Source organism: Psilocybe cubensis, chromosome 1 (genome assembly GCF_017499595.1).
Source record: "Psilocybe cubensis strain MGC-MH-2018 chromosome 1, whole genome shotgun sequence".
In the NCBI taxonomy this organism is placed as follows: Eukaryota; Fungi; Basidiomycota; class Agaricomycetes; order Agaricales; family Agrocybaceae; genus Psilocybe; species Psilocybe cubensis.
Window position 1 is genome coordinate 1,214,968 of NC_062999.1, and position 25,658 is coordinate 1,240,625.

Consider the following 25,658-nt stretch of genomic DNA (forward strand, 5'->3'; position numbering starts at 1 on the left):
GGCCGTTCCGGGGTAGGCCTTGCCCACATGGCAAGCTACCAGGCCTTTCAACGACATATTTCTTGGGACATAATCCGCACAAAGCAATTTGAGGTTGCAACTCATCGCTATGCACCGTTCGACACCTTCCAATGACACGCTACTCAACTCGCCTCCCTGGCGTCGTGCTGACTATTGTATGCGTCGGTACATGGTCGAACAAGACAGAAATGTTCTAGAAGAAACTATTTCTCTATTCCGAGAAAGCTTGAACTACGAGCTTCCTGAAGCCCTTGAAGCCAATTGTCTATATATGTTGGCAAATACAATACTGATGAGACCTGAGGTGAGATAGGTAATCTAAAGCGAAAGAGTTCACTCTTTGGGCTCTGAGCTTGTGATTTGCACCTCGTGCTAATCACCCATATTTTTCTTCTATTTCTGTAGGTACAGCCAGCGCCGGTGATCGACGAATGCATCTTTCTTCTCAGGAAAGGCATGGATCTTCGACCCGTTGGTTTCCCTACATTGTTTCTAGAACTCAGCAAACTCGCAAACACATTGAAGATACGATATGATCAAAGAGGCGACATGAGAGACCTGGAAGAAGCCATGTACCTCCTCCGACAGGCTCTAGAGTTCGTCCCTGTCCCACATCCTGATCGACCTCAATATCTCTTCTATCTGGCGGAAGCACTATATTCACATATACAGCCTAAAAGATATGAAGACTTTAAAGAAGAGGATGATGTCATTGCCGATGAAATGGCGGCACTCTGCAGGGAAGCTCTCGAGTTACCTCCTCCTCCAAAGTTCCCGTTAAATAGGCTTCGCTTGTTCGACATTCTGAGAGCAGGGTTGCACGCTCGAATATTGCGATCGGGTGGATTGGCAAGCAGTGAGTTGGATGAACTCATTTCTATCTATAGGGAACGTGTAAAATTTGGACCGCCGTCAAGTTTCATGAAACTACACATTGAGCTCGCGGTTTTCTTATTCTTGCGATACGATAAAAGAGGTGAACTACGTGACAACGATGAATGCCTCCCCATCTGCCGTCGCGCTCTTGGAATACTGGATGAAGCTAATCCCATGCTGCACCCCATTTTGCATCACCTAATCAGTCTTTTTGCTCGTTCACTTCTTGTTCAATTTAAGAAGGAGGGCGATCCCAATGACCTTGAAGAAGGTATCTCTTTCTCAAGGAAAATGATTCAGATTGGACTCCCCCCTCATGTTGATCAAACTGAGTTTCTTACCGGACTTGCCGCCTTGTTATTTGCTCGTTACAAGCTAACGTGCAACACAAGTGACTTTGAAGAAAGTTTGTCTCTTTACAAACGAGCACTGGATCCAGATCTCAATTCATCATTCATCTCAGCGATCATGCTCAACAATTATGCGGACGTTTTGCTCGCTCGATTCGCAAAACATGGCCATAGAAAAGACCTAGATCAAAGCATTTCCCTCTACAAGCGAGCTTCAAACAAAAGCCATCCCTCTGAACCCAGTCATTCAGTATCTCTTCGCAAGCTCAACGATGCATTGGGACTTCGATCTGTACTCGATCTTGATTTGGCAACTTAATGACGATTCCACGAAACGATTCCCCTATGGACCTAAAATATTATCCAACACATCAGATATACCTATCGTCGATTCAATGGCGCCCACATTTTATTCATAATTCTTCGTGAAGTGTCCGTGCCGTTTCACATTCGATTTTTCTTTGCTTCTATAATCATCTTCGACTTTTTGATTCACTGCGCTACTGTGCTGGCTAGCTATGACCTTGCTTATCATATTGTTCGTGATTTCTGCAAGTGGTTGCCTTCTAAAATCTCTGATAGACTACGCATCTATGAACTAACTCTAAATACAGCAGTTTAAGTACGTAGTCAAGTTAACTTGACTCACTTGACTAGAACGAAGGCAAGTGTTCGTGTGTCCTGGGTACTTAAGATCACGTTCTTTTTGTTTGCGTCCATCTCCAATTTGGTCACCACTTCATCACAACCATAAACCTGCCCAGTTCCTCCTTTGAGTCCTCAGAGCGACAACACATCACGAGGCGCAGATGCGGACCGATATTGGAGGTTTGTAAGTGGCAATCCGAGTGTACATCATGGCCTCGGAGGAAGTACTACCGGTTATTACTGACAACTTGGATCTGTTCCTTCTCAGGCCGTGTCTTCCATGAGCTGATTACTTAGAACACCACAAAGCGCAGATGCGGACCGATATTGGAGGTTTGTAAGTGGCAATCCGAGTGTACATCATGGCCTCGGAGGAAGTACTACCGGTTATTACTGACAACTTGAATCTGTTCCTTCTCAGGCCGTGTCTTCCATGAGCTGATTACTTAGAACACCACAAAGGCTTCTATGGAGCAATTACCCCAATTCCATGAACCCGAGCAATGGAAGTCAGCCAACGCCTTGTTTGTTAAATATCGACAAGGGGGTGATTTGACCAGTCGAGAGCGTGCTGTCTCCCTCTTCAGGAAACTTCTACAGTCCTTTCCTAAAGACCATCCCGAGCTATTCCCAACCATCTGCAACTTGGGGAACGCCTTTCTTGCTGAATTCACCCTTGGAATCAGCAACATAAACGACATAGATGAATGCATCTTGCTTTACAGGACAGCTTTGGCATGCCTGCCTCAGCCGGCGTCTTTCGAACGACCGAACAGGCTCCGGATCCTTGCGGATGCTTTGGTCACCCGATATCAGGAAGGAAAGGATCGTGTCGACTTGGATGAAAGTATAGCTCTGTACAAGGAAGCCATTGAGCTGCAATCTCTATCTCATCCTGATCGTCCCAATGCACTTCTTGCGCTCGGCTACGCCTTGATGGCGCGATATCATCATAGAAAGCATTTGAAAGACTTGGAGGATAGTGCTGCTATCTACAAACTGTTTCCTCCCTCTGGACACCCGCTGGAGTTCCCGCCTGAATTTAGTGGGGACCGGTCAACGATATTCGACGAACTCGCGTACGGTCGTGCCATTCGACTCGTGAGAGGAGGGAATAAGAGGGATCTAGACGAGATTTTGTCAATCATGGAACGATTTGAAGAACCTCCGGCTGCACATCGTGACGTCAGTCGGTTCTGGTTGGAAAGCAGCATTGCGGCTATGATACATTCTGAAGTTAACCAGACCCCGGCCAATAAACGTTTGGAAAGACTCGAGGAGAGTGTCGCATGGTACAAACGAGCTCTGAAGAATCCAGTGTTGCCTCATGAGACCGAGCGTCGATGGAACGTACTGTTCGGTCTCGGCACTGCGCTCCGGATTCAATATTTCTGTCTCGGGCGTAAAGCGCAGCATTTAGACGAGGCCATTACAGTCATTAAACAAGCCTTGCAACTTGAACCTCTGGTCACTGAACTTCGAAGTGTAACATTTATTACTCTTTGCGACTACCTCGCCATCCGATTTCAAGCCACACGTAGTATCGGAGATTTAGACGAGTCGATTTCTGCGTGCAAGGATTGGCTACGGCTCGGGCCTCCGACTGAATCTCATGCTTCTCGTGGTTTCCTCAGACTCTCACTTCTTTTGCAGTGGCGTCAAATGCTTACGCTTTGGCCGGGTCACAACAATGGGGACGAAGAGCGCTATCTGGAACATCTTGCACAGAAAATGACAAAGCTTAATATAGATATGGAACTTTGATATGTTGGCCATGAACAGGACTATCTTTTATCGATTTTCCAAACATCTTACATCCATGCCAGTGGTGTATTATTGACATGCACATTGCTGTCCATTAATACCTGCACAATTTAGTGACTTTTCCAGTACTTTCAAAACTGCGATTTGTTCCCCATGTGTCTGTACTTCTTATTTGTACACTTGTACCACTTCCACACCATGTACGGCCCACATGAAAATGAGAGATCGAAATAAATTCGCTCAAGTAGGTTTCCATCCGTGAATAATCTTCAATATTTATATGAAAAACCTGCGCCTTGAAAGTGCTTTAAACACCTTAAAGTAATTCTCAGACTCATTCTGCATTGATGTTAATTCCCTCCAAGCTTTCGCAAAGTAGCAATTTCAGATGATCGTCCTTGCCTAAATAGGAGATTATTACCTGTTTTGGAGTATCTCCGAAATATCAAATCGCCAGTATTTTTTTGTGAGACGTTCAGTGCAATTAGGGTTTGAAAAGTTAGCAATGAGTGGTGTTACAGGCAGCCGCAGTGTCGCAAAACTGCCTCATATAATTAATGCTATGTAAATCGACAACCGGGGTAACACACAAAACATGCAACAGTCGCAGCCCAGCAAATCAAGTCAGGAATCTACGTGATCACATCAGCGCACAGCAAATCTAATCGGCAATGCGGTAAGTAGCAAAGTCCTTCCGCCAGGCCGAACCAAGGTCCTCATGGCCCATGCAGACGACGGTGGGCTTGCTACCCGAGTCAGGCCCAAATATGCGGTTCGCGACGCGCTTGATGTCGTTCTGCGTCACTTTGCTGATCTGCTCGGTCATCTCTGTCACTGGGACTTTGCGGTTATGCACGAGCATCTAGGTGCATTATCAGTAAAAAAGAACTAACAAAAATATGCAAAGAATGACGAACCTGTCTGCCTAGATCCTCCACCTCGATCGCCCTGCTCTCGAGCGCCATCATCAAACTCGACGTCAGCTGGTTCTTCGCTCTCTGCAGCTCAACATCGGGCAGTGGCGAATACAACAGCATACTCAACTGGTTCACCAAATGAGGCAAAATCTGCGCAGGCGTATTACCGCCCGACAGGCCCGACGCCGCGGGGACAAAGGACGCAAACAAACCAAAGAGCGACGAGTCGTTGTAGATGTGGTGGAACGATGCGCAATGCTCGATCTGGGTGTAATAGTTGAGGATGTGAGTGTAGAGGCGCGAGTACATGCCCTTGCCCGGGCCGCCCGCGGAGAAGGAGCCGCCGCCGCCAAGCAGAACTTGCATCGTCGCGAGCGCATACACGTCGTCGTCGTTGATACCCACGCCCTCATAGGCGATGTATAGGTGGTTCAGCTCCTGTGTAGGGTCGTGGATGAAGCGGTAGCCGCCGGTGTATGTTGACGTGGGCGATTTCGGAATTGCGGTGGAGGTTGAGGTGAGGGACTGCGGGAAGAGGTAGGATGCGGCACGGGTGAGGGATTTAGCGACCCCGGGGGTGGATGGGCCTAGCAGGTGCGGTGGGACAGGCGCACTGCCGCTAATACGGGACGTCTGTGCTTGAGGTGATGCGGTAGCGGAGGAAGGCTTGAGGGAGGAGAAGTATTTGTCGACAAGCTCGACGAGCTCTTGGTGGGGCATACCAGCGCCGGCGATGACCATACGCTCGGGGCGGTACCATTCTGTTATTGAATGCCGAAGCAGGGCGTCGTTCATGGCCGGGATGCGGTCTTCGGGGCAGAGCAGGGGGTTGCCGAGTCCCTGGTTGTTGTAGGCGACGGCGTGAAGGATCTCGGGGAGAATCATCTCGGGCTTTGCGTTGATCTCGCGGATTTCGTATGAGGCTGCATCGCGCTGAGCCTCGAGCTCTTCAGCGCGAAATGCGGGGTTGAGAACGGTGTCTGCTATGAGGGAGAGGGCGAGAGGTGTGCCCTTGTGTGCGTGCGAGGACTGGTACATGATCGACTCGCGCGAGGACGAGCACATTATCTGGCCGCCGAGCGAGTGGATGTCGGACGCCATTTGCTCGTCTGACCTGGTCAGTGTGCTCTATACCGCATATAAGCATCTCCAGAGGTATTATATGACACATTGCACACCTTGAACGCCATTCTATCCAAGAAATGGGAGACACCAGAGGTGACGGGAGTCTCATAGCGAGAGCCGGCGTCGACGTAGAGACCAACGGAGGAGAAGTGGCCTGGGGTGCTCTCTGTGGCGACGCGGATTTTGTTGGGGAGGGTTGTTATCTGGGTCGTTGGGGGCGGCGATGCATGGCTGAGTGAGCGACGCACGGTCTGCGTAAGCCCCTTCCTCATAGTATCTGGCCAAAGAACCTCTCCTCCGCCACAGGAAAACTACAAGCTCACGTGACTCGCTGACATCACCGTCTGTCTATTTTGGGATGTTCTTCCGTCCACACCATGCCCAAGGGCATCACTCAGGTATGCTCTCTCATTTTGTTAGCCTATCAGCTCACCTCTGCAATAGATACTGCCTCGATCACACAGTCTCAAGCGATGGATATTGGCTGTTTCTGTTGCCCTCGTCTTTATTCACGTCCTTGGTCGATCGAGGGAAGAGGACCACTTTCCAGACCTATACGACGCATCAATCCCTGAGTTGCAAGATGGGTTGGACGCAGGTCATTTTTCCAGTGTAGACTTGGTCAATGTGAGTTATTTAATGTTAGAAATATCAAGGTTACTAACACTTTCAGGCTTATTTTGCGCGCATAGAAGAAGTTAATCTCAAAGGGCCTACTCTCCGTGCGGTCCTCGAGACAAACCCGTCTGCGTTGGAGCAAGCAGCAGCTCTAGACGAGGAGAGGAGAAAGACAGGAAAGAGGTCATTGATGCATGGCATCCCTATTCTGCTCAAGGTATGCCCGTCGAGCCTGTGGAATACAACGTGGAATAATGTATGGTTCAGGATACAATTGCTACTCTTGCCTCAGAAGGTCAGTTTAAATGTAGTAACCTATATTTCACTCTGACCGGCAATTGTCAGGCATGAACACGACTGCAGGATCCTACGCGCTCCTTGGATCCATTGTCCCAGATGATGCGGAAGTCGTCAAGCGCCTACGCAAAGCCGGAGCCATCATCCTCGGTACAACCACCTCTCATCCCACCAAATACCTACCATCTAACCCTCCTGCTTTCTTGCTTTAGGAAAAACCAACCTCTCAGAGTTTTCGCATGCTAGGGGTGCTCTCGCACTCGGCTGGTCCGGCCGCGGCGGCCAGTCAGTCAGCGCGTTCTACCCCAACGGCGACCCTTGCGGCTCGTCGTCTGGCTCCGCTATTGCTGTCTCCATTGGCCTCTCTGCAGCAGCGCTCGGCACAGAGACAGACGGGAGTATCGCCTGCCCTGCGAGTAACAATAACATTGTGGGTCTGAAACCGACAGTGGGGCTTATTTCGGGTGCGGGAGGTTTGTATTCGCTATCTTTTATAATCTTCCAGAATTAGGCGTCACTCACTTAATGCAACGTATCTTGTATATTTCGTTTCTCCAGTTATCCCAATTTCTTCTACACAAGACAGTGTCGGCCCAATGACACGCACCGTCGCTGATTCCGCCATCCTTCTCTCTCTTGCAGAGCCCTCTTCCTCCGCGTCCAACTACACTCGCGCGCTTTCCCCCTCCTTCCTGAGCGGCAAACGCATTGGTATCCCCCGCCGAGTCTTCATGGACCCAGCGATCAGCGGCGTCGATGCATACGTGTATGAGCGATTTGCATGGGCGCTGCGTGTGATGGAAAAGTTGGGCGCGGTGCTAGTGGACCCGGCGGACCTGCCAGACGCAGACGAAATACTAGTTGCGCATGGGAACGAGACGCTGGTGTGTGATACAGATTTGAAGGTGCGCTCTACACGCGTCTGGCTGTGTATTTTCGGGCGTCTTAATTTGCGTGGTGTTTGGGACGTGTATAGATCGAACTGAACGCGTATTTGGAGGCGTTGGAAGCGAACCCGTCGGGTGTGCGTAGTCTTGCGGACCTCATCGCGTTTAACAACGCGCACCCCGAGCTCGAGAAGCCGCTTGGTTACGGATCGCAGAGCGAGTAAGTCTCGTTCTCTCTCTTTTTCTTCCTTTTCATTCATTTCCAAACTTTTCAATAGTCTTATCAGAGCACAAGCAACCACGGGCAGGAACGCGGCGTACTACGAGGCGCTGGCGCTGAACCGGGAGCTGGGCGCAACGCGTGGAATTGATGGTGCACTCAAGGCGTATAACCTCGACGCGCTGGTGCTGCCTGCTCCGGGATTTGTGTTTCCTGCGCCGGGGTTCGTCACTGGGCCACCAGGTTAGCTTCTGCCTCCTCCTCCTTGATTTTTTTCTGTTCTGTATGCGCCAATTTATTACACTGACGTCCTTCCTTATACTTTATTCGCGTCATCTAGCTATCGCAGGCTACCCAATTCTGACCCTCCCGCTCGGCTTCTACCCAGCACACACCCGCCCACGCGCGACGGGCCCACGGACGGTGTATCCTGCCCCCGGTATGCCGTTTGGTATAAGCTTCTGGGGGACAAAAGGGAGCGAAGACGTGTTGCTTGGGATCGGGTATGCGTTTGAGCGTGCGACGAGGGTAAGGGAGGGTGGGAGAGGGAGTATCACTCCGGTGGTGCAGCTGCGACATGTTGTTGGGAGGAAGGTGCGAGTGCGGTGGTGGGATTGGAGGGGTGGGTTGGGGTGGGTTAGGTAGGTAGGATAGATGGATTTTTGATTGGATGGGTTTGTTAGGTGCGTGTGTAAAGTAAGATTTGTACATGTATAATATTGTTACAGTTAACTGATCGAGTGTATCTGCTCGATCTGTAGTTCAGACGGAGTGGTCGCTAAATGTTGCCGTTCCGTAAATCAAGGACGGCTTGTTCTATATCTCGTCGTAACAGTTCCTCCCGTGAAAGCCCTCTCGCTAACTCTTCAGCCTCATACGAATCCCAAAATTCTGCCCATGAAAGTGATGTGTTAGGAGATGATGGGGGACTTTGAGTGGTTGATTTGTCCTCCGGAGACTGCGTGGGCGCTGTCGCTGATTCTTCGGCATCGTGGTCGGTGTATGTCGCGTTCGAGTTGGATCCAGCAGCATGATGATCGGCAGACCTTGATTTGAGCGCGTGCTCGGCGGCCATGGCATTGCATATAGCAATCAACCCACGAAGCTCCTCGGGCCACCGCATAACGTCGTACGCAGCATTACCAGAATGAGAATTTGCAGGCGTGCCCCCCCCCCCCCCCAGATGTATGCGCGTCCCGCCGCGCTGCTGGAGGAGGAGGAGAGGGAGAGGGAGGGGACAAGGGGGTGTCGTATACTTTCACGTTGTCTCTATGTTCCTAGTGGCTTCGTGTTCTTTGCAGTGGTAAGCTTCGCGCGGTTTTGTGTCGCGGCAGGGTTTGCAGAAGTAGAGCTTGCGACCGGAGTAACCGAAGGGGTCTGGTGCGGCGCGTTGGCACTTGAAGTCTGTGTGGGTGTTTTTGTTACAATGGTGTTTTTTTTTTTGCTTGGGATGTATATTGTAAACTCACATTTTCGGTTTGGTCTGTAAGGATTGGACATGTCTTTGTCTTTTTCAAGTTGAGGATCAGAAATTATAGAGGTTTGAGAGATCTTGGTGTTGGATGAGCGCTGGGTGGTTGATTCCAGGCGATTGCGTTGGGTAAAAAAAAGACGAGCATGGCTGGTCTTAAATATCACGAAGACTTTGGTGTTCTCAATTTTTTTTGAGATTTTGGATGTGTCCACCACAAGTCGAAGACTCAAACCTCCACATCCAGTGAGGGTCACGGTTTCCATGAGATTAAGCGTAATTGGTTTTTGACGCACGAGCTATTTTTGGATGCGGAATTTGAGGCAGCGATCCGCAATACAAGAACCGCTTTTCTTCCTTCTTCTCTCCTACGACTTTTTTTTGCACGATGAATGGCTTCTGATGTATACGCGTTCCAGTATTATATCCTAGCCATACTTACGAGTCCGAACGACTATCCCAAGTCCCACAAAATTTGCAGTTCTTTCCGAGTGCATAACGATCCGGTCCGAATCGGACACACCCAGCGGCCTAAACCGTCTTGCACGCGCAGAACCCGGGGTCCCACTACCTAAAGAAGCCTCATAGTTGCCTTATTGGTCTACCTGGGCGATCGTCCATCACCATCATGCATCACTGGTAAGTTGTGGTTTGTCAGCAACGACATCATCATCCACATCGTCATCATCATTTGAACCTCTTTTGAGTGAGCGGCAAGCCTGTGATTTTTCCCGTCTCTCCTCTGCCTCTTCTGACGTTTGGTTGCTCGCTCCTTCTCTGTTGTCGCCCGCTCGAGCAGCTGAACTGCCCGCCTAGGACTAGATACCCTAGTTTAATTGGTTTTGCTGTCTATACGTCTCGGCGGGGTTGAGTCTTGAGCTTGAATACTGCTTGGAACCTCGTCCGGCGTCTATACTTGGTTTATACCCAACCACACCGCATATACACCTTACATCGCCGTTTACACTTCGAGCATCGAACCTAGTCTTGCAAACAATGCTGAACCTGACGACGGTAGCGCCCCTCCTGCAGAAGACGGGCGTGTACGGGCCTGTCACCGCCACACTTGACTGGTGCGAGGTGCGTGTTTTCTCTTGATAAAAAAATACGTAAAAATCGAACACGAACGTTAACATTTAACAGCTCAACCACCAGTTCTCGCCGTATATCGCGGAAATGGCGAACACGTTCTCGAACTTGTTTACAGTGGGCATCGCGTTGTTGGGCTATGTCCAGGCGGCACGCGAGAAGCTGCCCGTGAGGTATAAACTTGGGTATGCGGTGCGTTTCAAATCCTTGTTTTGCACACCGAGCTTAGATGTACTGAACTGGGCTGTTGAACTTGGATAGGGCGTTGGGCTCGTAGGCATCGGCTCTTTCCTCTTCCATGCAACGCTCCTCTTCTCAGCGCAGCTTGCGGACGAGCTGCCTATGATTTATGTTGGCTCGATGAGTCTGTTTTTGCTGTTCGATAGTAAACCGGGCTTCGGACTCGCGAATGCGCGGTCGCAGGGGCTGATAGCAGCGTTAGTCGTATTTGACGCCGTGTTCACGTTAAGCTAGTGCGTCTCTCACCTCCTCATTCCCTACATCAAAATCTGACAAGGCGCGGGAGCGGGATAGCATGCTATACCGAAACCCAGTCTACCACCAACTCGTCTTCGCCACGCTCGTGATCAGCACGACACTGCGGATCACGTATATCCTGCAATACACATCCGCGGCGACGCGCATCCCGCCGAAGAAGAAGAGCGCGATTGGACACATTTTTAGTACGGGCGCGGGGCTCTTTGCGTTTGGTTTCTTTTTGTGGAATTTGGATAATATATTTTGTGGGCGGTTGACGGTGTGGAAGGTGGGTGTGGGCTGGCCGGGCGCGTTTTTGCTTGAGGGGCATTCGTGGTGGCATGTGTTGACGGGCTTGGGGTCGTATTATATGTTTATTGGGATTCAGTGTACGTGTTTGCGTTTTCTTTTTGTCGGTTTGAGGTTAGCTGACGCGTCTTTTTTTGGGTTTAGTTGTGTAAGTTTTTCATATTGGACGCGTGGTTTGTGGATGACTGATATTGGTATAGAACATTGTGCACGAAGGACGACCCGAAGAATTATCAGGTGCAGTACCGGTATGGGCTACCTCACATTGTACGAGAAGGCGGGAGTGTAAAGGCCGAGTAGAGTGGACTGTAATCTCCAAAGAAGACGAATCAAAGCACAGACTAATTGTTGTATTTCGTAGAGCGGTGATGGATTGATTATAAAATGTACTAGCGACAAAGCATCTAATGAGTAATTTTGTGCGGGGACAGCGATTATATGGCATAGCATAAGTAGCGTAGTTAGATATGAATGAGCGTGAGGATAGAATAAAATTACTGCTCGGGCAGCGGCTCGCCCACGGTCCACTTGGTGAAATCTAGCACGTCGACGACGCGCGGCGCGTCCTCGCTGGCCTCGAGCCCTTGTGCCGCAGCCCACTCTGCGAGAGCCTCGCCGACGGGTTTGCCGTTGAGCTCGCCTTGGATGGTGATAAATGGCTGATTGAGCAGCGCCTGCTCCGGGTTATCCAAAGATTCATTGTGCTCTACCGCACGCGTGTCGAACGCGACGAGCTGGCGGGCAATGGAGCGCTCGAGGGCGCCGAGGGATTGGGTGAACGCGGGGTCGGTCCAGCGTTGTGGGAGAGACGGAGAGGAGATGCGCAGGCGCGCGAGAACGCTTGTCGGGCCGCATGGGAGGGAGTGTAAGGGGGAGTGGGTGTAGGATGCGAGGCGGAGGGCGGAGGTACGGAGGAGCTGGTCCTGCGCGACGGTGTGCGCGCGGCGCAGGGTGATGTTCTCGCCGACTTTGACGATGGTGGCGCGGATTGCGGCTGCGACTGTGTCTCCGGGCGCATGGAGCTGCTGTTCCCCTGCCCCGGCGCTGGTGCTGGTGCTGGGGCTTGGTACGAGTGGAAGCTCAGCGAGCGCGGCGGGGGACGGGGGCGGTGCGCCGGGCTCAGCGAGGAAGGCGGCTGTATGCGCGATATCCGCAGCGAGCCGCGCAAAGAGGGCGTTACGCGCCACAAAGTCCGTTTCGCAGTTAAGCTCGACGAGGGCGGCGCGGATGCCGCCGAGTGTCGGGTGCGGGGTGCCCTTGAGCGCGGAGCTGGGGGAGAGGAGGCTCTGTGCGATGAGGCCTTGGTTTGTTGCGCGGGACGAGACTTTCGCGGCTTTGGCGGCGCCGGTGGATGAGAGGTCGTGTTGGAGCCATTCGAGGGCGCGCGGGACGGAGAGGTTGGAGGCGGCGAGGGCTTCCCGGGCTTTGGGGAGGCTTACGGTCGTTTGCCGGCGTAGCTCGGCGATGAGGCTAATAGGCACTTTGCTCGCTGTGCTGTAGAGCCGCCGTGTGAGTGTCATCGTTGGCGGTTGGGTTGGGTGGACAACTTGGAAGAGGATTGAATCCTGATTGGGTTACCCTCTCGCGCGTGGAAATTTTTTGCCGCGGTTATTTTTTCAGGGGCTTTTTTGGGCTTTTGCTTTGAACGTTCATCGACATCTATGGCAGAGTTCAAAGTCCCAGAAAGCATCCCACAGGACTTGCTCCTCATTCAAGAATATGTCAGCGTCCCCGCTCCGCCTTCTCCCAAACCAAAAACCCAGCAACCCGCGAAGAGCATATCGGACCAAGACATAAGCAGCAGCAGCGACGACGACGACGACGATGATATCGCGAGCGAAGAAGAGATCGCGGCGGACCTTATTACGGGCGCGGCTACGGACGAAGACGACTTTGTCAAGGTCCCGTCAATGTACGCTGCTTGACCCACCTACGCATCCATTTTTTTCTGTTCTTACAGACACTTTCTAGTGCAGAGCCTACAGCGTCTACCTCTGAATCGGACCAGGACTCGGATTCATCCAGCTCTGATTCTTCTGACGACGAAGAGGAGGAGGATGCAAAGAAGACAAGCGGGAAAGACGGTCTGGACGCCGACCTGGTTGAAGACATCGACGACGACGAGGGCGGGGCCGTACCCGGCACATCCTCCACCACGTACTTCCAGACCAAACACGAGATTGCAGAGGCGGAGATTACCATCCCTGACGTGGACGAGGTCGGGCCTGACGAGGTGCTCGAGAAAGTGGGCGAGGTGATGAACACGCTGGATAAAGTCGCGATTGTGCGCGGGCTGCCGTCGGAGCAGCTTAACCGCGCCTCGGAGCGCGCGTTGGACTCGGACACGTTGTTGGTGTTTGAAGATCGTAAAGTCATGGGCTATGTACGTCGTCTCTCTTTCATTCTTTTCTTGCATTCGCGTGTTTTTCTTTTGTGTTGCTACTACATACATTTTAAAATCTCACACACAATTAGTGCAGATCTACGAGACGTTCGGGCCTACGACGCAGCCGCTCTACCAAGTCCGATTCGACCCTACCAAATTCCCCTTGGACCCCGCGCGCGTGCGCCCCGGTCGAGAGGTGTTCCACGTTCCCGCACGCAGCCGCTTTGTCTTTGTTAGCCAGATAAAAGCGATCAAAGGCAGCGACGCGTCGAATGTACACGACGAAGAGCCCGCGGAGGACGAAGTGGAGTTTTCGGACGATGAGATGGAAGCTGCGTTTAGAAGCCGGATGAAGAGAAAGTGGGTTTTTCTTCTTTCTCTGTATATTTTTTGTGGATACCATTGAATGTGTTTGTAGACGCGGTGAATCGCGCGCGAACTCGGTCGCTGCGTCCTCGAGACAGTCGACGCCCAACCCCACGCTCATGCGCGACCAAGATCTGGCCGCGTCGTCCTCATTTGGATTTGCAGCTGCAGCGGACGAAGCGGCGTTTCTGAGCCGTAACGCGTATGACGAGCATGGGCCGTACGATGTGGATTATAGTGAAGTTGCGTCGGGGTCGAGGTCGGCGGCGGCTGATGCGTATGGTGTGCCGGGGAGACCGCCGCCGATACCGTATGATGATCCGTATGGGGAGGAGTATACTGCGCCGGATTTGGTGGAGAGGGAGAGGGAGGCTAGTGCGGGAGGAGGAGCGGTGGGGACGGGGGGATATAGGTCAGATGAGAAGGCGAGAAGCGCGTACACGGATGAGAAGGCATGGACTACGAGGGGCGCATACCAGGGTCAGAGTCAGAGCCAGAATCAAGGGCGGGGTAGGGATGGTAGAGAGCGTGGAAGAGGAAGAGGACGGGACAGGGACAGGGACAGGGAGCGTGGGGGACAGAGGGGGCGGGGGCGAGGCCAGAACCACAATTACAGTCAGAACGGCAGCCAGGGACAGGGACAAAGGCACGCGCAGGGACAAGGCGCGTATGCCGACCAGCAACAGTATCGGACAATGGCGTCATGGCAAGGCCAGGGGCAATCCCATAACCAGGAATATGGCCACACAGGAGGCGGGGAATATGGATATGGGAGGGCGTACGCGCCTTCTTCCGAGTGGGCGTATGGGGTCGGCGCGCAGGATCAGCAGCAGATGATGTATATGCTGCAACAGCAGCAGCAGGGGTACAATCCTGCGTTTAATGCTGCGTTTGGCATGGGGATGGGTGGCGGCTTTGGTTATGCAGGAGCGAGTGCGGGGTATCACGCGCAAGGACAGGGGTATGCTGCCGGGTACGCGACTAGCGGTGGCTCGGGCGGAGGGGGGAGTGCAGCGGCAGCCATTCCTGGTTTAGGTGCTGGCTTTGTCCAACCACATATCAACCCCCGCTTTGCATCTGCGTTTGGACTAGGGATGTCTGGTGGCGAGCGCATGAATGAGGGATCTGGTAACAAAGAATCGTGAAAATGTACAAGAAAAGTATTCTTATAGTATCTATGTATGTTAATGAGGCTAGACGCCCATCCATCTAATTTGAGATGGTTCTATAAATATTAGACAGAGAGTGTTGCAGAGGTCTCTACGCGACTGTTGGCCTCGTCTATGACGTATCTGAGATGCTTGTTGTCAGGAGGTGCTGCCCGCCAAGCCATGCCCACCCGACCCCGACACACGACCAATCACTTCCTTTTCTCACGCCTCCTCACTCCCCTGTCTCTCTCCTCGTATACCCTGCTCTTCATCCGTATCGTGCGACTTGGTCTCATGCACTAGTAGCTGCCCCAGCAACATCCCATTACCTGCGACACAGCCGCGGTAATGCTACTACTTCAACCAAACATCTCTGTAGAAACGCGCGGCCGTGCGCAATTTGTTATATATTGAGCCCGCATTTCTATCTCGTTTGTATTTTTTTTACTTTGCAAATTACAATTTGATCAGAAGCTGATTTGCTTTGCTCTGTGCAAATGGAAAGGTGCTAAGTATTGTTATGCGGCTTAAGCTTTCCATTGGGGGGGACTGATTTCAACTCGTTTTTTTTTCTTCTTTTATTTGTGTGTTTTACGACTGACGCTCTTTTCCCCCCGCTCTCTTACACTCTCTTAACGTTTCTTTTTGGACGTGTTCCGTTCCATTCCTTTGCTTGACCGCTGTGCGGGTCGCTATTTTGTTTCTATTTCTTCTTCGTTTTTCTTTTCATCCCATTATTTCATGTAAAGCTGGTCCCCTGTCTTCCAAGCTCAACGAATCTACTCTGTAAATCCCACATTCCCTCAGAAGCAACTAAAAACAAGCAAGGACCAACGATTTTCTTCATCTCCTCGTTTCATCAAAATAAAAACTTTCATATATGCAGTCTATTTCCCAGTCTCCATTGCACCATTACCACCAACACCCGAATCAGAATCCAAAACAACACCATTTATTCGCCAGCCCCGTCCGCGCCGACCCACACCCACGAAAATCTATTCTCCCAAGCTTTGACGAGGACAATGATCTCTCCTCCGAACCCCGCTCCAGTTATATTATCGACTTGGATCTCCCCGACTTTGACTCCCGGCTGATTCCCTCCCCGCAGTTCCATGCCGTTGTGAATGGGCTCTCTTTAGGCGTCTCCAATAATGTCGATGCCGATGACAATAGCAAATCCAGCAACACCAACAACAACACCAAGGCCTCTACGAGCCCGCGGCCCAGCCTCGAATCACTCCTACCGCCCCAGGCTATACATGCAACCCAGGACGCGGACGCGAAGCACCAGTCGTTCCTCGAGCTCGAGGCCGACTGCAGCGCGCTTCAGCTCGACTCGGAGGTGATCGTGCTCACGCGCCCGCGCACCATGTCCAAGATTCCCTCGGCGTACCTGCACTCGCCGTACCCGCTCTCGTCTCGCGCTCCGTCGCCTGCGCCCCCAGCTATGCGCGTCCAGGTCCAGATGCAGCAGCACCAGCAGTCTGTGCAGCTGAGTGATCCTGGGTTCTCCAGAGGAACAGGAGCGGCAGGGGGAACGGGACACAAGTACCAGCGCAAGGCGCCACCCCAGCTTCAGCTCAAAACATCCAATTACCGCCGCCGCTCGCGCCGCATCAGCGCGCAGTTACAGCTCGGCGAAAACACAGCGGCGTACTTTGTCCCGCACCCCGCTGCGAATCTGCGCGGCGTCGGCGGTGCTGTTGCAGGGGTAGGCACATCGTCCCTCGCACCCGCGCCGAGCCCACAGCACTCCGTCGTCTCGCACTCGCGCACGATGACGCCCATCTCCATCAAATCCTTCCGCTTCTCCTACACCTCCTCCGCGCGCTGCGTCGGCGGCGCGGCGCGGGTCCAGTTCTCGACGAAGGAACTGCACCGTCGCCGCATTCTCAAGCTCCAACGCACGTTCGGCGAGCGCGTGCCGCTGGAACTGGTCACTGTCAGCCCGCGCCGCCGCCGCTCGACGTCGCATCGCCTGTCGGTCGTGTCGTACCGTGCGCCGGCGGTGTTTTATCCGCCGTTTGATGTGAATGCGAATGGGACGCCGGTGTCGGGTGTTGCGAGGGATTGGGCGTTGGATCAGATTGGGCCGTCGGTGTCTGCGGGCGGTGCGGGTGGTGCGCTGCAGAGTGTGTTGAAGTTGGCGGTGGCGCCGCGCCAGACGGCGAAGGTGCCGCATAATACGTTGAGGAAGACGCAGATGGTGATTAAAAGGAAGGAGGAGGAGGAAGAGGTGGCGGGTGCGTCGTCGCCGTCTGTGTTGGAGGAGCACGATGAGGATCGGGGCGATAATAGTATTTGGCTGGACGAAGATGAGCCGGCGCGGCCCAAGAGGAAGAGGGCTAGCGCGCGGGCGTCGGGGTTGCTGGTGTTTGTGAATAAGAGCCAGGGAAGGAATTTGGATAGGGTCAGTCGGATTGCGGGGGTGCAGTATGAGGACGGGCAGGTTGTGCATCCTGTTCATGCGACGGCAATGTCGACGGTGTCGATGTCGAGGCCGGTGTCGACGCAGTATCATCATTTCCGACAGCGCTCGTCGATGCTACTCGGCCCGTCGCGTCTGGGTGCATCGCCATCGCCCGCCCCGGGTTCTGCGCACGCTACTGCCACTGCTACTGCGATTTCTACTCCCCCTGCCCAGCCTCAAGCTGGTCCTTCGCGCCTTGCCATCGCGTCCTCGGCGTCGGCTCCCTTTGATGTAGACGCTGCGTTCCCGGAGGGCAGCGAGCTGTCGTACTGCGATTCCCCTGCGTCGTCTCCGTCTATGCCTGCGTTTAGGAATATCTATGAGATCGAGGAGAGCGAGGAGAACGCGGAGCTGCATCGGCATCCGATTGACGTTGCGATTGATTTGTCGAGTGATAGCACGGGTTCGCCTGTGCCGCCACCGAAAGGGAGTGCTGGCGTAGGTGCTGCTTCTGCTGCTGCCAATAACGCGGCACAGCGCTCCGTCGGACATACACCGTCAAACTCGTATACCTCCGAGGGACATGCGTCGGGGTTGCACCATGCGGGCGGAGGCTTGCTTGATGTGCCGGATAAGTTTGGATCGGGGACGCGCAGGAGGGAGAGGAGGCAGGGGTGGAGTGGGGAGTGGAATCAGCCGACGATTATGGATGTTATTCAGAAGTTGAGGGAAATATGATTTTTGGATGGAGGGATGGAGGGATGTGTTATACGACTGATGATGATGGAGATGATTATTTGGTTTGAGCCCCTTCTTTTGTTTTTTTAATTGCCGATAAGTTGGTGCTTTTTTAATTTATTAGTACTACTGGGACGAAGCTTTTACGATTTATGGGACTCTAAAAGAAAAGTTTTTTTTTGTTACTTATTACTTGGTATAATACACCTGCTCTCTTTTTTAGTTACTTCTCTAATAATTTATAGATATCTTATAGAACCACTGAGGGCTGTGGGGGAGAGGTTTTAAAATAATATCGTTATTGTTGAAGGTCTGACTCAGGGGTAATAAATGAGGGACGCGTATGTCACGTGATATGTCCTGCTTTCCCACGAGCGCGTGTGTGTGTGCCTCCATCACTGCGGGGCAATGGCTCATTCCTCGACATTGTCATCTGTGAACCGCATAAACATGCGATATCAACCCGAAGTCGTTCTTAAAAATTGTATCTGAATTCTTGACTACATACTTGAATGTTGCGTATGGCCAGACAGAAGAATCTTCCGATATGTTCATTGTGTTTAATGTTAGTAACAACTTTCTGAAAAATAGCTCAAGTGAATGGGATGATGCATATGAAGCTTGAGAACAATGGGTAACTACAAGGTGAGTATCACTTCCATTGACTAGACGGATATGTCTGACCTGTCAATTTTAAGCCTAGTACATCACCTTGAAATATCACGATTTTTCAGCGCTGAAGCGGAGAACCTCTGCGACACTGACATCTACGCAATTTAGCGATCTGCTCTCCCAGTCATCCTGGGTACAAACACTTCCGCGAACCACTTTGCTCTCCTCAACTAAGCGCAAAAACTATCGGATAAATTCATGCCGCCAATGTTGTCAATTCTAAAAATCAGTCGTTAACTGCACCATGCGCTTTTACATGCTTCCAAGAATAGGCAGTAGGCAGCGCGTCTCGAGTGTGAAGGCGTCCTAATAATGGACCTCTTTCTCTGCGTGTAGTCTATCAATCTCGGGGCTGATTTCGAGAGGCTGCCCTTCTATATTTTTAGTCTTTTTCCCCTCCTGTGAAGACCATCACCTTCCAAAGGAAAGAGTACATATGGACCAAAGCGATTCTAATGATCATTGCGTATCTACGCACGTGGGTGAGGATACTTATATTATCTGGCTTCACTCCTTATCTTGACTTCGGTTTTTTCAGAAAATTAGAGATCTGAATGGTTTGTTGGACGGATCAAGGCAGTACCGTTCAGTCGACACTTAGCAATGGTTCCTTGTAGGTTAATTATGTGTACCCAGTGTTTGCAATATCCTCTCACTTGAATCCGGACGGTGACGATACGAAAACCATCCCGGTTCTAAATTAAATTTGTTATCGTCTCAGTTGCCCGCGAAGCGTCTGGTTGCTGTGCGTTGCAACTATCTATTTTTTGGGATGACCGAACTCGTCTGACAGGTAGCTATTTTCGGTCAGTCTCGCGCGCATCCATACTCTCCTTCTTCATCTGTAAGCACTTTCATCCCTTGTCGATATTCGGGGCACAATTTACGGAGCCGGGGTTGATTCGTCAGGTAAGCTCTCTGCTCCCTTTTCTAGTCCATGCAAGCTAATGCTCCACGCGGCGTTCAGATACAGGCGTAATTTCAATTTAATGGTTATCTCACTTCCCGGTTCCTCTCTTTTCTCGTGGTACTGTTATCTGTTTTTTTTTCGCACTAGCCGCAGTTTTGAAAGCTCAATTGATCAGCTCTATTTAGTCCTAGCGTATGTCGTCCATTCTTCTACCAGACATTCCTTCGCATGTGGGTTTTCTATATGCCTGACTTTAAAAAAGATTGGAAATAGAAACCGCATGGATGGGGTCGTATATCATTCAATTGCCCATCTGCCTGAGGAGTTTTACGGCGACGTTGACGTGTTCTATGTGCATCAATTCGAGCAAAAAAAACGCACGCGAACGTTCGTTCGAAGCTTGCATGCCAGATCCGTGTTTATTGCAGGCGTTTTCAGCTACCCGTGTATCTTTCTATCTTGGTGTCCCATGCGCAACAGCAACGCCGAAAGATCATCGTTCGTACTCAAGTTCTTCCACAATCAGCGGCAAGAACACTGGTACTAATTATAAACCCTGCATCGTTTGTTCTTGCATACAGAGCAACGAACCGTCTGCCGAATCGTGATTGCGGTGGTCAAGTTCGTTAATTGAATGACATCGTGCCTCTGATACATGAGCTACCTCAGTTGACCTTCTTTCCTATTGGACAGGGGCAGATCTGAGAGCTTCTATCTTCCCGTTCCTTCAAAATGGCCAATTCGGCGACCTGTAAAACGCCCTCTTTTCTCCCTCCAATCTTTGCGTGATTGTGGCAGAGATGGTTCTCTCGACGCTCTTGTTCTCGTCTACTCTCCTGGGCACTGCACTCGCGGCTGCTCTTAACAGCCACTTTGGCACGTCTGAGCTGTTCGATCGCTCGACGTTGTTGTCCTCTGGGTGTTCGACAACAGGAACGGCGTCTTGCCATAACACCTCTTCCGTGTCGAATTTATGCTGCTTTGAAGCTCCTGGGGTATGTGGTCAACCATTTACACTGGCTTGTGAATGTTCATCTCACGATTTCTCTTGTATCCGTACAGGGATTGCTGCTGCAAACCCAGGTACGAAGCCACTCTTTTCTGTCTCGTCGTCTGTATTAAATCCATCGCTTCTGTTCTAGTTCTGGGACACTAACCCTTCCACGGGGCCAAGTGATAGCTGGACAATCCACGGTGAGAACCGTAATTAGCATCGTCTTCCTTCCGAGGTACTTAGACAGTATTTCGTCACCAGGTCTTTGGCCGGACCAGTACGTCGAAATGTGATCTTATATTCGATTATATCATGTACTTAGCGTTGTGTCGCTGCTTTCTCCAGCTGCGATACCACCTTCAGCGAGAACTGTGATCCATCAAGGGCTTACACAGGAATTTCGACTGTGAGTTGCCATTTACTCATGAAGTTTGTATGCACGCTTAACTGAACCTATTGCTACAGCTGTTATCGGACAATGGCGCAAGCAGCACATTGTCGTTCATGCAAACGGTACTGCTGCCTCTTCTTGAATTGTCCGTCGTCCTGAAACAGCATTTCGTAGCACTGGGTGGACATCAATGGTCAGAACGAACAGTTCTGGGAGGTGCGTTGTATTCAGCCTCCGCATTCAATCCTGGGGCCTCAACTACGGGCAAATAGCACGAATGGGCAACACATGGAACTTGCATGAGGCATGTACGATTTAATGCTCTGATCAAATTGTACAATAACTTGTAACTGTAGTACTCTTGTACCCAAATGCTTGCCAAGTGGTAGCGTTAAAGGCGCTGAGGTAGGCCGGGTTTTCACAACGCTATATTCCGTGGACTCATGCAGTGTTATAACAGGCCGTGGCTTTCTTTGAGACCGTTGTCAGACTCTTCCAAGTCAGTGTCCAATTCCGCTATTTTCAGCTCCGTGCCAAGCTGGACCTACAGGTCTAAACATCCGTTCTGACCACGAACCCCCAGACACTCCCAACATTCACTTGGTTATCGAACGAAGGAATTACTCCTTCTACTAGCAAGACTTTTACTCTCTCACAATTAACCTCAGCTTTGAAGGCACAATCAGTCAGTATACGCTTACCTTGGCTTTTCATCTATCCTCGCTAAAGCAGTCATCGCTTCGTAGGGATTTACTCCATCTCTCGATTGCGACTCGGGAGTGTTGAATCAGATCAGTTGGTACTTCAACCTTAAGGGTTCTGTTATCGATGGAACATTTGTTCCTATCAGTTCGTGGTATACCTTTTGGAATCATGAGACATCAGCTCATGAACACGTTGAATAGATGCACCCCAGCAAGGATCTTGCCCAAGTTCTGGAATCAAGTATCCCCCAAAGAGCGGGTCGTCTTCTTCAGGAGGCGGTGGAACCCCCACAGTAAGCGATGTTGTTAATTTTTCAACAAACAAACGGCATGCTGATTCATGTTTGACAGTCCACTTCCGGGAGTGTGAGTAAAAAGCTCGGTTATGCCGTTAGACGTTTTGAGCTGATATCCTATGTCATAATAGGGACCAACATCATCGCCTGTGAGTCGAGATTTTATCCTGAAAATGTCAATCATGATCACTGAGATACCACATCACAGGCACCTGGCAGTTTACCAGGTAAAGCGACGATCCATGCGTCTGTTGGTGGACTGTTGTCTCTCGGCACTTTGTCGACGCAAACGCTAGCAACATATACCCTCTCAGGAACAACTGACAGCTTTACAATGACGTCTTCCAAAGGAAACTGTGGTGTCAGCGGTGGAACATTTTCCTGTGGCAGCGGTGTCGCGTTAACAACCTTTTCAGCTGTAAGTTCTTTTACTTGTGGGCAATAGCGTCCTGTTACAATTGGGATTGACACGTCAAAACAAGGTATCATCCGGAGGCAATCTACTCCTAGCATCAGGTGGATCGACAGCTTTCAGCAGTGACGGTGTTCCGAGCGGTACCACTGTCTTCCCTGTTTTCACAGGATCCGGGCATTCCAACGACTACACCCTTTCCATCGTCAGCTCGTAGGAAGACAGAAAATGTCAATTTTTTGGGTCTATACCATAAATGTGTAGTTCGATGTTACAATTCAAACTTTATCGAAATATTCTTTTGTCGAAGAAGCTAAAATCTGTTCCCACTCATTCAGTCTGAACGTATGTTTTGGAGCAAAGTTAGACTGTGCCCATGACATTGATCGAACATTAGCGCCCTCTAACGCCGCTCTCTCGCCGTTTTCTCTGTGCCATTTTTAATATTCCAGGTGGAAACCTAGCTTCTCCCAAGTCAATGAAAACTGCTATATCATGTCTCGTTGGTTGAGGGCTTATAAGACCGAGGCCGCCACCGAGATGTGCTTGCACACGCTTGGGGATACTTAGCCTGACTCGAATTTGTCGTAATCCGGCAACGTTTTAGCATTATTGCATTTCCTTGCATTCTTTCATACCTGACCAGCAATACACAATGCCACCGCCATCTAATAGCCCTGCTTTAAACCTGATAGTTCTTCCGGAGCCATTCTTTGTTGTAAAACTCCAGCCCGGAGAAGAGATCCCGCCGTGCATATTCAGGGATCTCACACATGGCAGAGGCGGGTTCTTTTCAGTGACTCGGACAACGGAGGAGGTGTCGTTGGTTGGAGAGGCCTACAAGTCAATGCCAGCGAGCTATAAAGAGCAGTCAACATGGATGTGCATCAAAGTACAGGGGCCGATGGAACACAGTGAGTACACACGATGGCCTCGTTTAAAAAGAATGAACTTGATCAACGTCCTCCCAGACCTGACAGGAATTCTAGCGTCTTTAACAGCACCACTGAAGGTGTCAAAGGTGCCCATATTTGCATTGTCAACATGGTATGTCAAAAATTGGGATGCCAGAAAGGAGCTACGTGCTTAAGTCAAGGTGTGACCACAGGAACACGGACTACCTCCTAGTACCGAAAGAAATGCTATCAGACGCAGTCAGAACACTTGAGAGGGATGGTTGGGTATTTGCTCAAGGTATTAAGGGTGTCCGAGTCGCGAGGTTGTGAGATTAGTAATTATGTGGTTAGATAATTAACTTCGGAATCCATTTGAAGCTCTTCAGTAAAAAAAACCACGACACGAGAATAAAGGAGGTCATACAAAAATGGATAATTCCGAAGGGGTGTAGTCGTTGGTCAATTAGCATATGTTGGGAAGATCAGACGAAGTACAGTTTTGAGTAAATATCTTGTTGGATATACCATAAGTGAATAAGATAATGTATAAAGTTCTGCGAATAAAGAATGATAAGGTTCACTGGATCTGATGAGGATCGTTATAGTGGTTGACCGGGACCTTCTATTTAATATACGTTTGGATCTTCTGCCGCATCCGTCATCGGGGAGACTTTGGGTGGTGCCTTTGCCGTGCTCGAAGCATATTTCTTTTTTTCTTTTTCAACATCTCCTGGATTTTGACTTTCCCAGACTTTAAGGGCGCCCTCATATTCTTCCCAAACCAAACGACCAGCCAGCTCTCCTCCGTACTCTCCATCATCAGCAATATCTAGGATTTCTTCAGTGGCTTTGCTTTTCCCTTTTCCTGTTTTTCTTTTTTCTCCAGCCTTGGCCTCTCGATCCCTTTCTACTAATTCTTCGGGTACTTTGACGTTGAGCTTCACCGCTGCACAATTGGCATACAGAGCACCAGGAAGAAGGACTTCTTCAGGCAAAGAGGTATCCAGGGGCCCTTGAGTAGCAACTTTGGAATTTGCAGTATTTGCAGCGACAGAGAGGATCTTGAACGGCGTTGGCAGGAATAGTACGTGTAGAATGCTTTGCATAGCTAATGTAGGCGATTTGGTAACAATTCGGAGTATAGGTTGCAATACAAGATATCTAAAGCAGTCTTTCAAAATGTAAGCATAGAGAAAAAATGAATAAAACTCACAGGAACAGCCCAAAGTAAGAACCCGTCGGTGAAAGAAGATCGGCGTTAAGGAAGTTTGAAACTGTATCGACTCTGCCAATCCCTGGAGATGCTGAAATAGCAACAATATTTGATTTCTGGATTTTAGGGCTGACAACAGGCACAGATGTACTGCCTTCTTCTGTTTTGGGTACTTGGGCCGCTGTCGGAAGGGCATCGAGAATCCGCTGAAGATGTCTAGTGAAGACAACAGATCGCAGCGACCTTCGCCCCTCTTCAAGAAATATGGACTTGGAAGTCGACGGTTCCTCAGATCCTGGGATAACAAATGATGGAGAAAAGGGGAGTCCTGCAGCTGCGGCATAAAAGGGGTTTACAACATTGATTATTCGTATATCTCGTTCCGGAGGAGCTACCAGGAGAGCTGGAAGTAGCAGGGTGGTGATCAAGAACGTAGCCAGAGAGTTGGCGTCCCTCGCTTTCTGATCCTGCTCCTTCGAACTTCGGGAGAAAATGCTGGGTACCCCAATATGTTTGTGTTCATGAGCAAATATGATTGCGTCTAGTCTCTGCTCCTTTTCGGTCAGGAACTTGGTACAAAATGCCCTTATGGAGGCGGGGGATGTTAGGTCGCATTCGTCCGCGTATATCTCTTCGTTAGAGGTAGTAGTCCGTAAGAGATCAACCAAAATAGTGATATTTTCAGAATCTATAGGATCTGGAGAAAGTGCGATTATATGTGCGCCTCGTTGAGCCAATGATTGAATAAGTGTTAGTCCCAGCGGCGTGAAACCTCCCTAGAAGTTGTTGGTTGTCAGTCCTTCATGAAATAGAACCACAGACTTACCGTCAATAAGATGGTTCTGTTGTGTAGATCTCGTTCTCGAGTCGTTCGTCGGCCCTGCGAGAAAACCCTGAGGGCGAGTATGCTGACAATGCCAATAGCAATGTGCACGGTATACTGTGTTGGGAAATAGGTGTATACCAATGCCTCTAAAACGCCTAATACCATGGTTATACTGCGTATCACTGGAGCATAGGTTCACGTTGCGGTGCAAAGGAGCGTAGATG

At 50.6% G+C, this 25,658-nt stretch overlaps 11 protein-coding genes across 11 annotated transcripts; 7 read left to right on the forward strand and 4 right to left on the reverse strand.

The window, feature by feature from the left end:
- Window positions 1-477: 477 nt before the first annotated feature.
- On the forward strand, window positions 478-1,566 carry JR316_0000346 (uncharacterized protein; the record flags this gene model as incomplete). The annotated part of the gene is made up of 1 exon (XM_047886161.1): window positions 478-1,566. One exon carries the CDS (start codon window positions 478-480, stop codon window positions 1,564-1,566), a length of 1,089 nt encoding a protein of 362 aa, XP_047753907.1.
- A 797-nt stretch (window positions 1,567-2,363) lies between these two features.
- JR316_0000347 (uncharacterized protein) lies at window positions 2,364-3,659 on the forward strand (the record flags this gene model as incomplete). The annotated part of the gene is made up of 1 exon (XM_047886162.1): window positions 2,364-3,659. One exon carries the CDS (start codon window positions 2,364-2,366, stop codon window positions 3,657-3,659), a length of 1,296 nt encoding a protein of 431 aa, XP_047753908.1.
- Window positions 3,660-4,320: 661 nt separating this feature from the next.
- JR316_0000348 (Mitochondrial-processing peptidase subunit alpha) lies at window positions 4,321-5,973 on the reverse strand (the record flags this gene model as incomplete). The annotated part of the gene is made up of 3 exons (XM_047886163.1): window positions 4,321-4,521; window positions 4,577-5,704; window positions 5,755-5,973. The coding sequence occupies 3 exons, from the start codon at window positions 5,971-5,973 to the stop codon at window positions 4,321-4,323; spliced, it is 1,548 nt and encodes a 515-aa protein (XP_047753909.1).
- A 105-nt stretch (window positions 5,974-6,078) lies between these two features.
- On the forward strand, window positions 6,079-8,368 carry JR316_0000349 (Putative amidase; the record flags this gene model as incomplete). Its single annotated transcript, XM_047886164.1, has 10 exons — window positions 6,079-6,099; window positions 6,146-6,328; window positions 6,375-6,536; window positions 6,587-6,614; window positions 6,665-6,766; window positions 6,829-7,089; window positions 7,175-7,521; window positions 7,593-7,723; window positions 7,782-7,966; window positions 8,064-8,368. The coding sequence occupies 10 exons, from the start codon at window positions 6,079-6,081 to the stop codon at window positions 8,366-8,368; spliced, it is 1,725 nt and encodes a 574-aa protein (XP_047753910.1).
- A 133-nt stretch (window positions 8,369-8,501) lies between these two features.
- On the reverse strand, window positions 8,502-8,846 carry JR316_0000350 (uncharacterized protein; the record flags this gene model as incomplete). Its single annotated transcript, XM_047886165.1, has 1 exon — window positions 8,502-8,846. One exon carries the CDS (start codon window positions 8,844-8,846, stop codon window positions 8,502-8,504), a length of 345 nt encoding a protein of 114 aa, XP_047753911.1.
- Window positions 8,847-10,190: 1,344 nt separating this feature from the next.
- Window positions 10,191-11,221, forward strand: JR316_0000351 (Alkaline ceramidase 3; the record flags this gene model as incomplete). Its single annotated transcript, XM_047886166.1, has 5 exons — window positions 10,191-10,274; window positions 10,338-10,475; window positions 10,545-10,756; window positions 10,818-11,149; window positions 11,214-11,221. 5 exons carry the CDS (start codon window positions 10,191-10,193, stop codon window positions 11,219-11,221), a joined length of 774 nt encoding a protein of 257 aa, XP_047753912.1.
- Window positions 11,222-11,563: 342 nt separating this feature from the next.
- JR316_0000352 (Elongation factor Ts, mitochondrial) lies at window positions 11,564-12,589 on the reverse strand (the record flags this gene model as incomplete). The annotated part of the gene is made up of 1 exon (XM_047886167.1): window positions 11,564-12,589. The coding sequence occupies one exon, from the start codon at window positions 12,587-12,589 to the stop codon at window positions 11,564-11,566; it is 1,026 nt and encodes a 341-aa protein (XP_047753913.1).
- A 141-nt stretch (window positions 12,590-12,730) lies between these two features.
- On the forward strand, window positions 12,731-15,275 carry JR316_0000353 (H/ACA ribonucleoprotein complex non-core subunit NAF1; the record flags this gene model as incomplete). The annotated part of the gene is made up of 5 exons (XM_047886168.1): window positions 12,731-12,981; window positions 13,041-13,452; window positions 13,550-13,815; window positions 13,874-14,949; window positions 15,133-15,275. 5 exons carry the CDS (start codon window positions 12,731-12,733, stop codon window positions 15,273-15,275), a joined length of 2,148 nt encoding a protein of 715 aa, XP_047753914.1.
- A 577-nt stretch (window positions 15,276-15,852) lies between these two features.
- Window positions 15,853-18,120, forward strand: JR316_0000354 (uncharacterized protein; the record flags this gene model as incomplete). Its single annotated transcript, XM_047886169.1, has 1 exon — window positions 15,853-18,120. The coding sequence occupies one exon, from the start codon at window positions 15,853-15,855 to the stop codon at window positions 18,118-18,120; it is 2,268 nt and encodes a 755-aa protein (XP_047753915.1).
- A 5,034-nt stretch (window positions 18,121-23,154) lies between these two features.
- JR316_0000355 (Cytosolic arginine sensor for mTORC1 subunit 1) lies at window positions 23,155-23,725 on the forward strand (the record flags this gene model as incomplete). Its single annotated transcript, XM_047886170.1, has 3 exons — window positions 23,155-23,413; window positions 23,471-23,546; window positions 23,608-23,725. The coding sequence occupies 3 exons, from the start codon at window positions 23,155-23,157 to the stop codon at window positions 23,723-23,725; spliced, it is 453 nt and encodes a 150-aa protein (XP_047753916.1).
- Window positions 23,726-24,021: 296 nt separating this feature from the next.
- JR316_0000356 (putative oxidoreductase C19A8.06) lies at window positions 24,022-25,599 on the reverse strand (the record flags this gene model as incomplete). Its single annotated transcript, XM_047886171.1, has 3 exons — window positions 24,022-24,556; window positions 24,609-25,384; window positions 25,435-25,599. 3 exons carry the CDS (start codon window positions 25,597-25,599, stop codon window positions 24,022-24,024), a joined length of 1,476 nt encoding a protein of 491 aa, XP_047753917.1.
- Window positions 25,600-25,658: the final 59 nt, after the last annotated feature.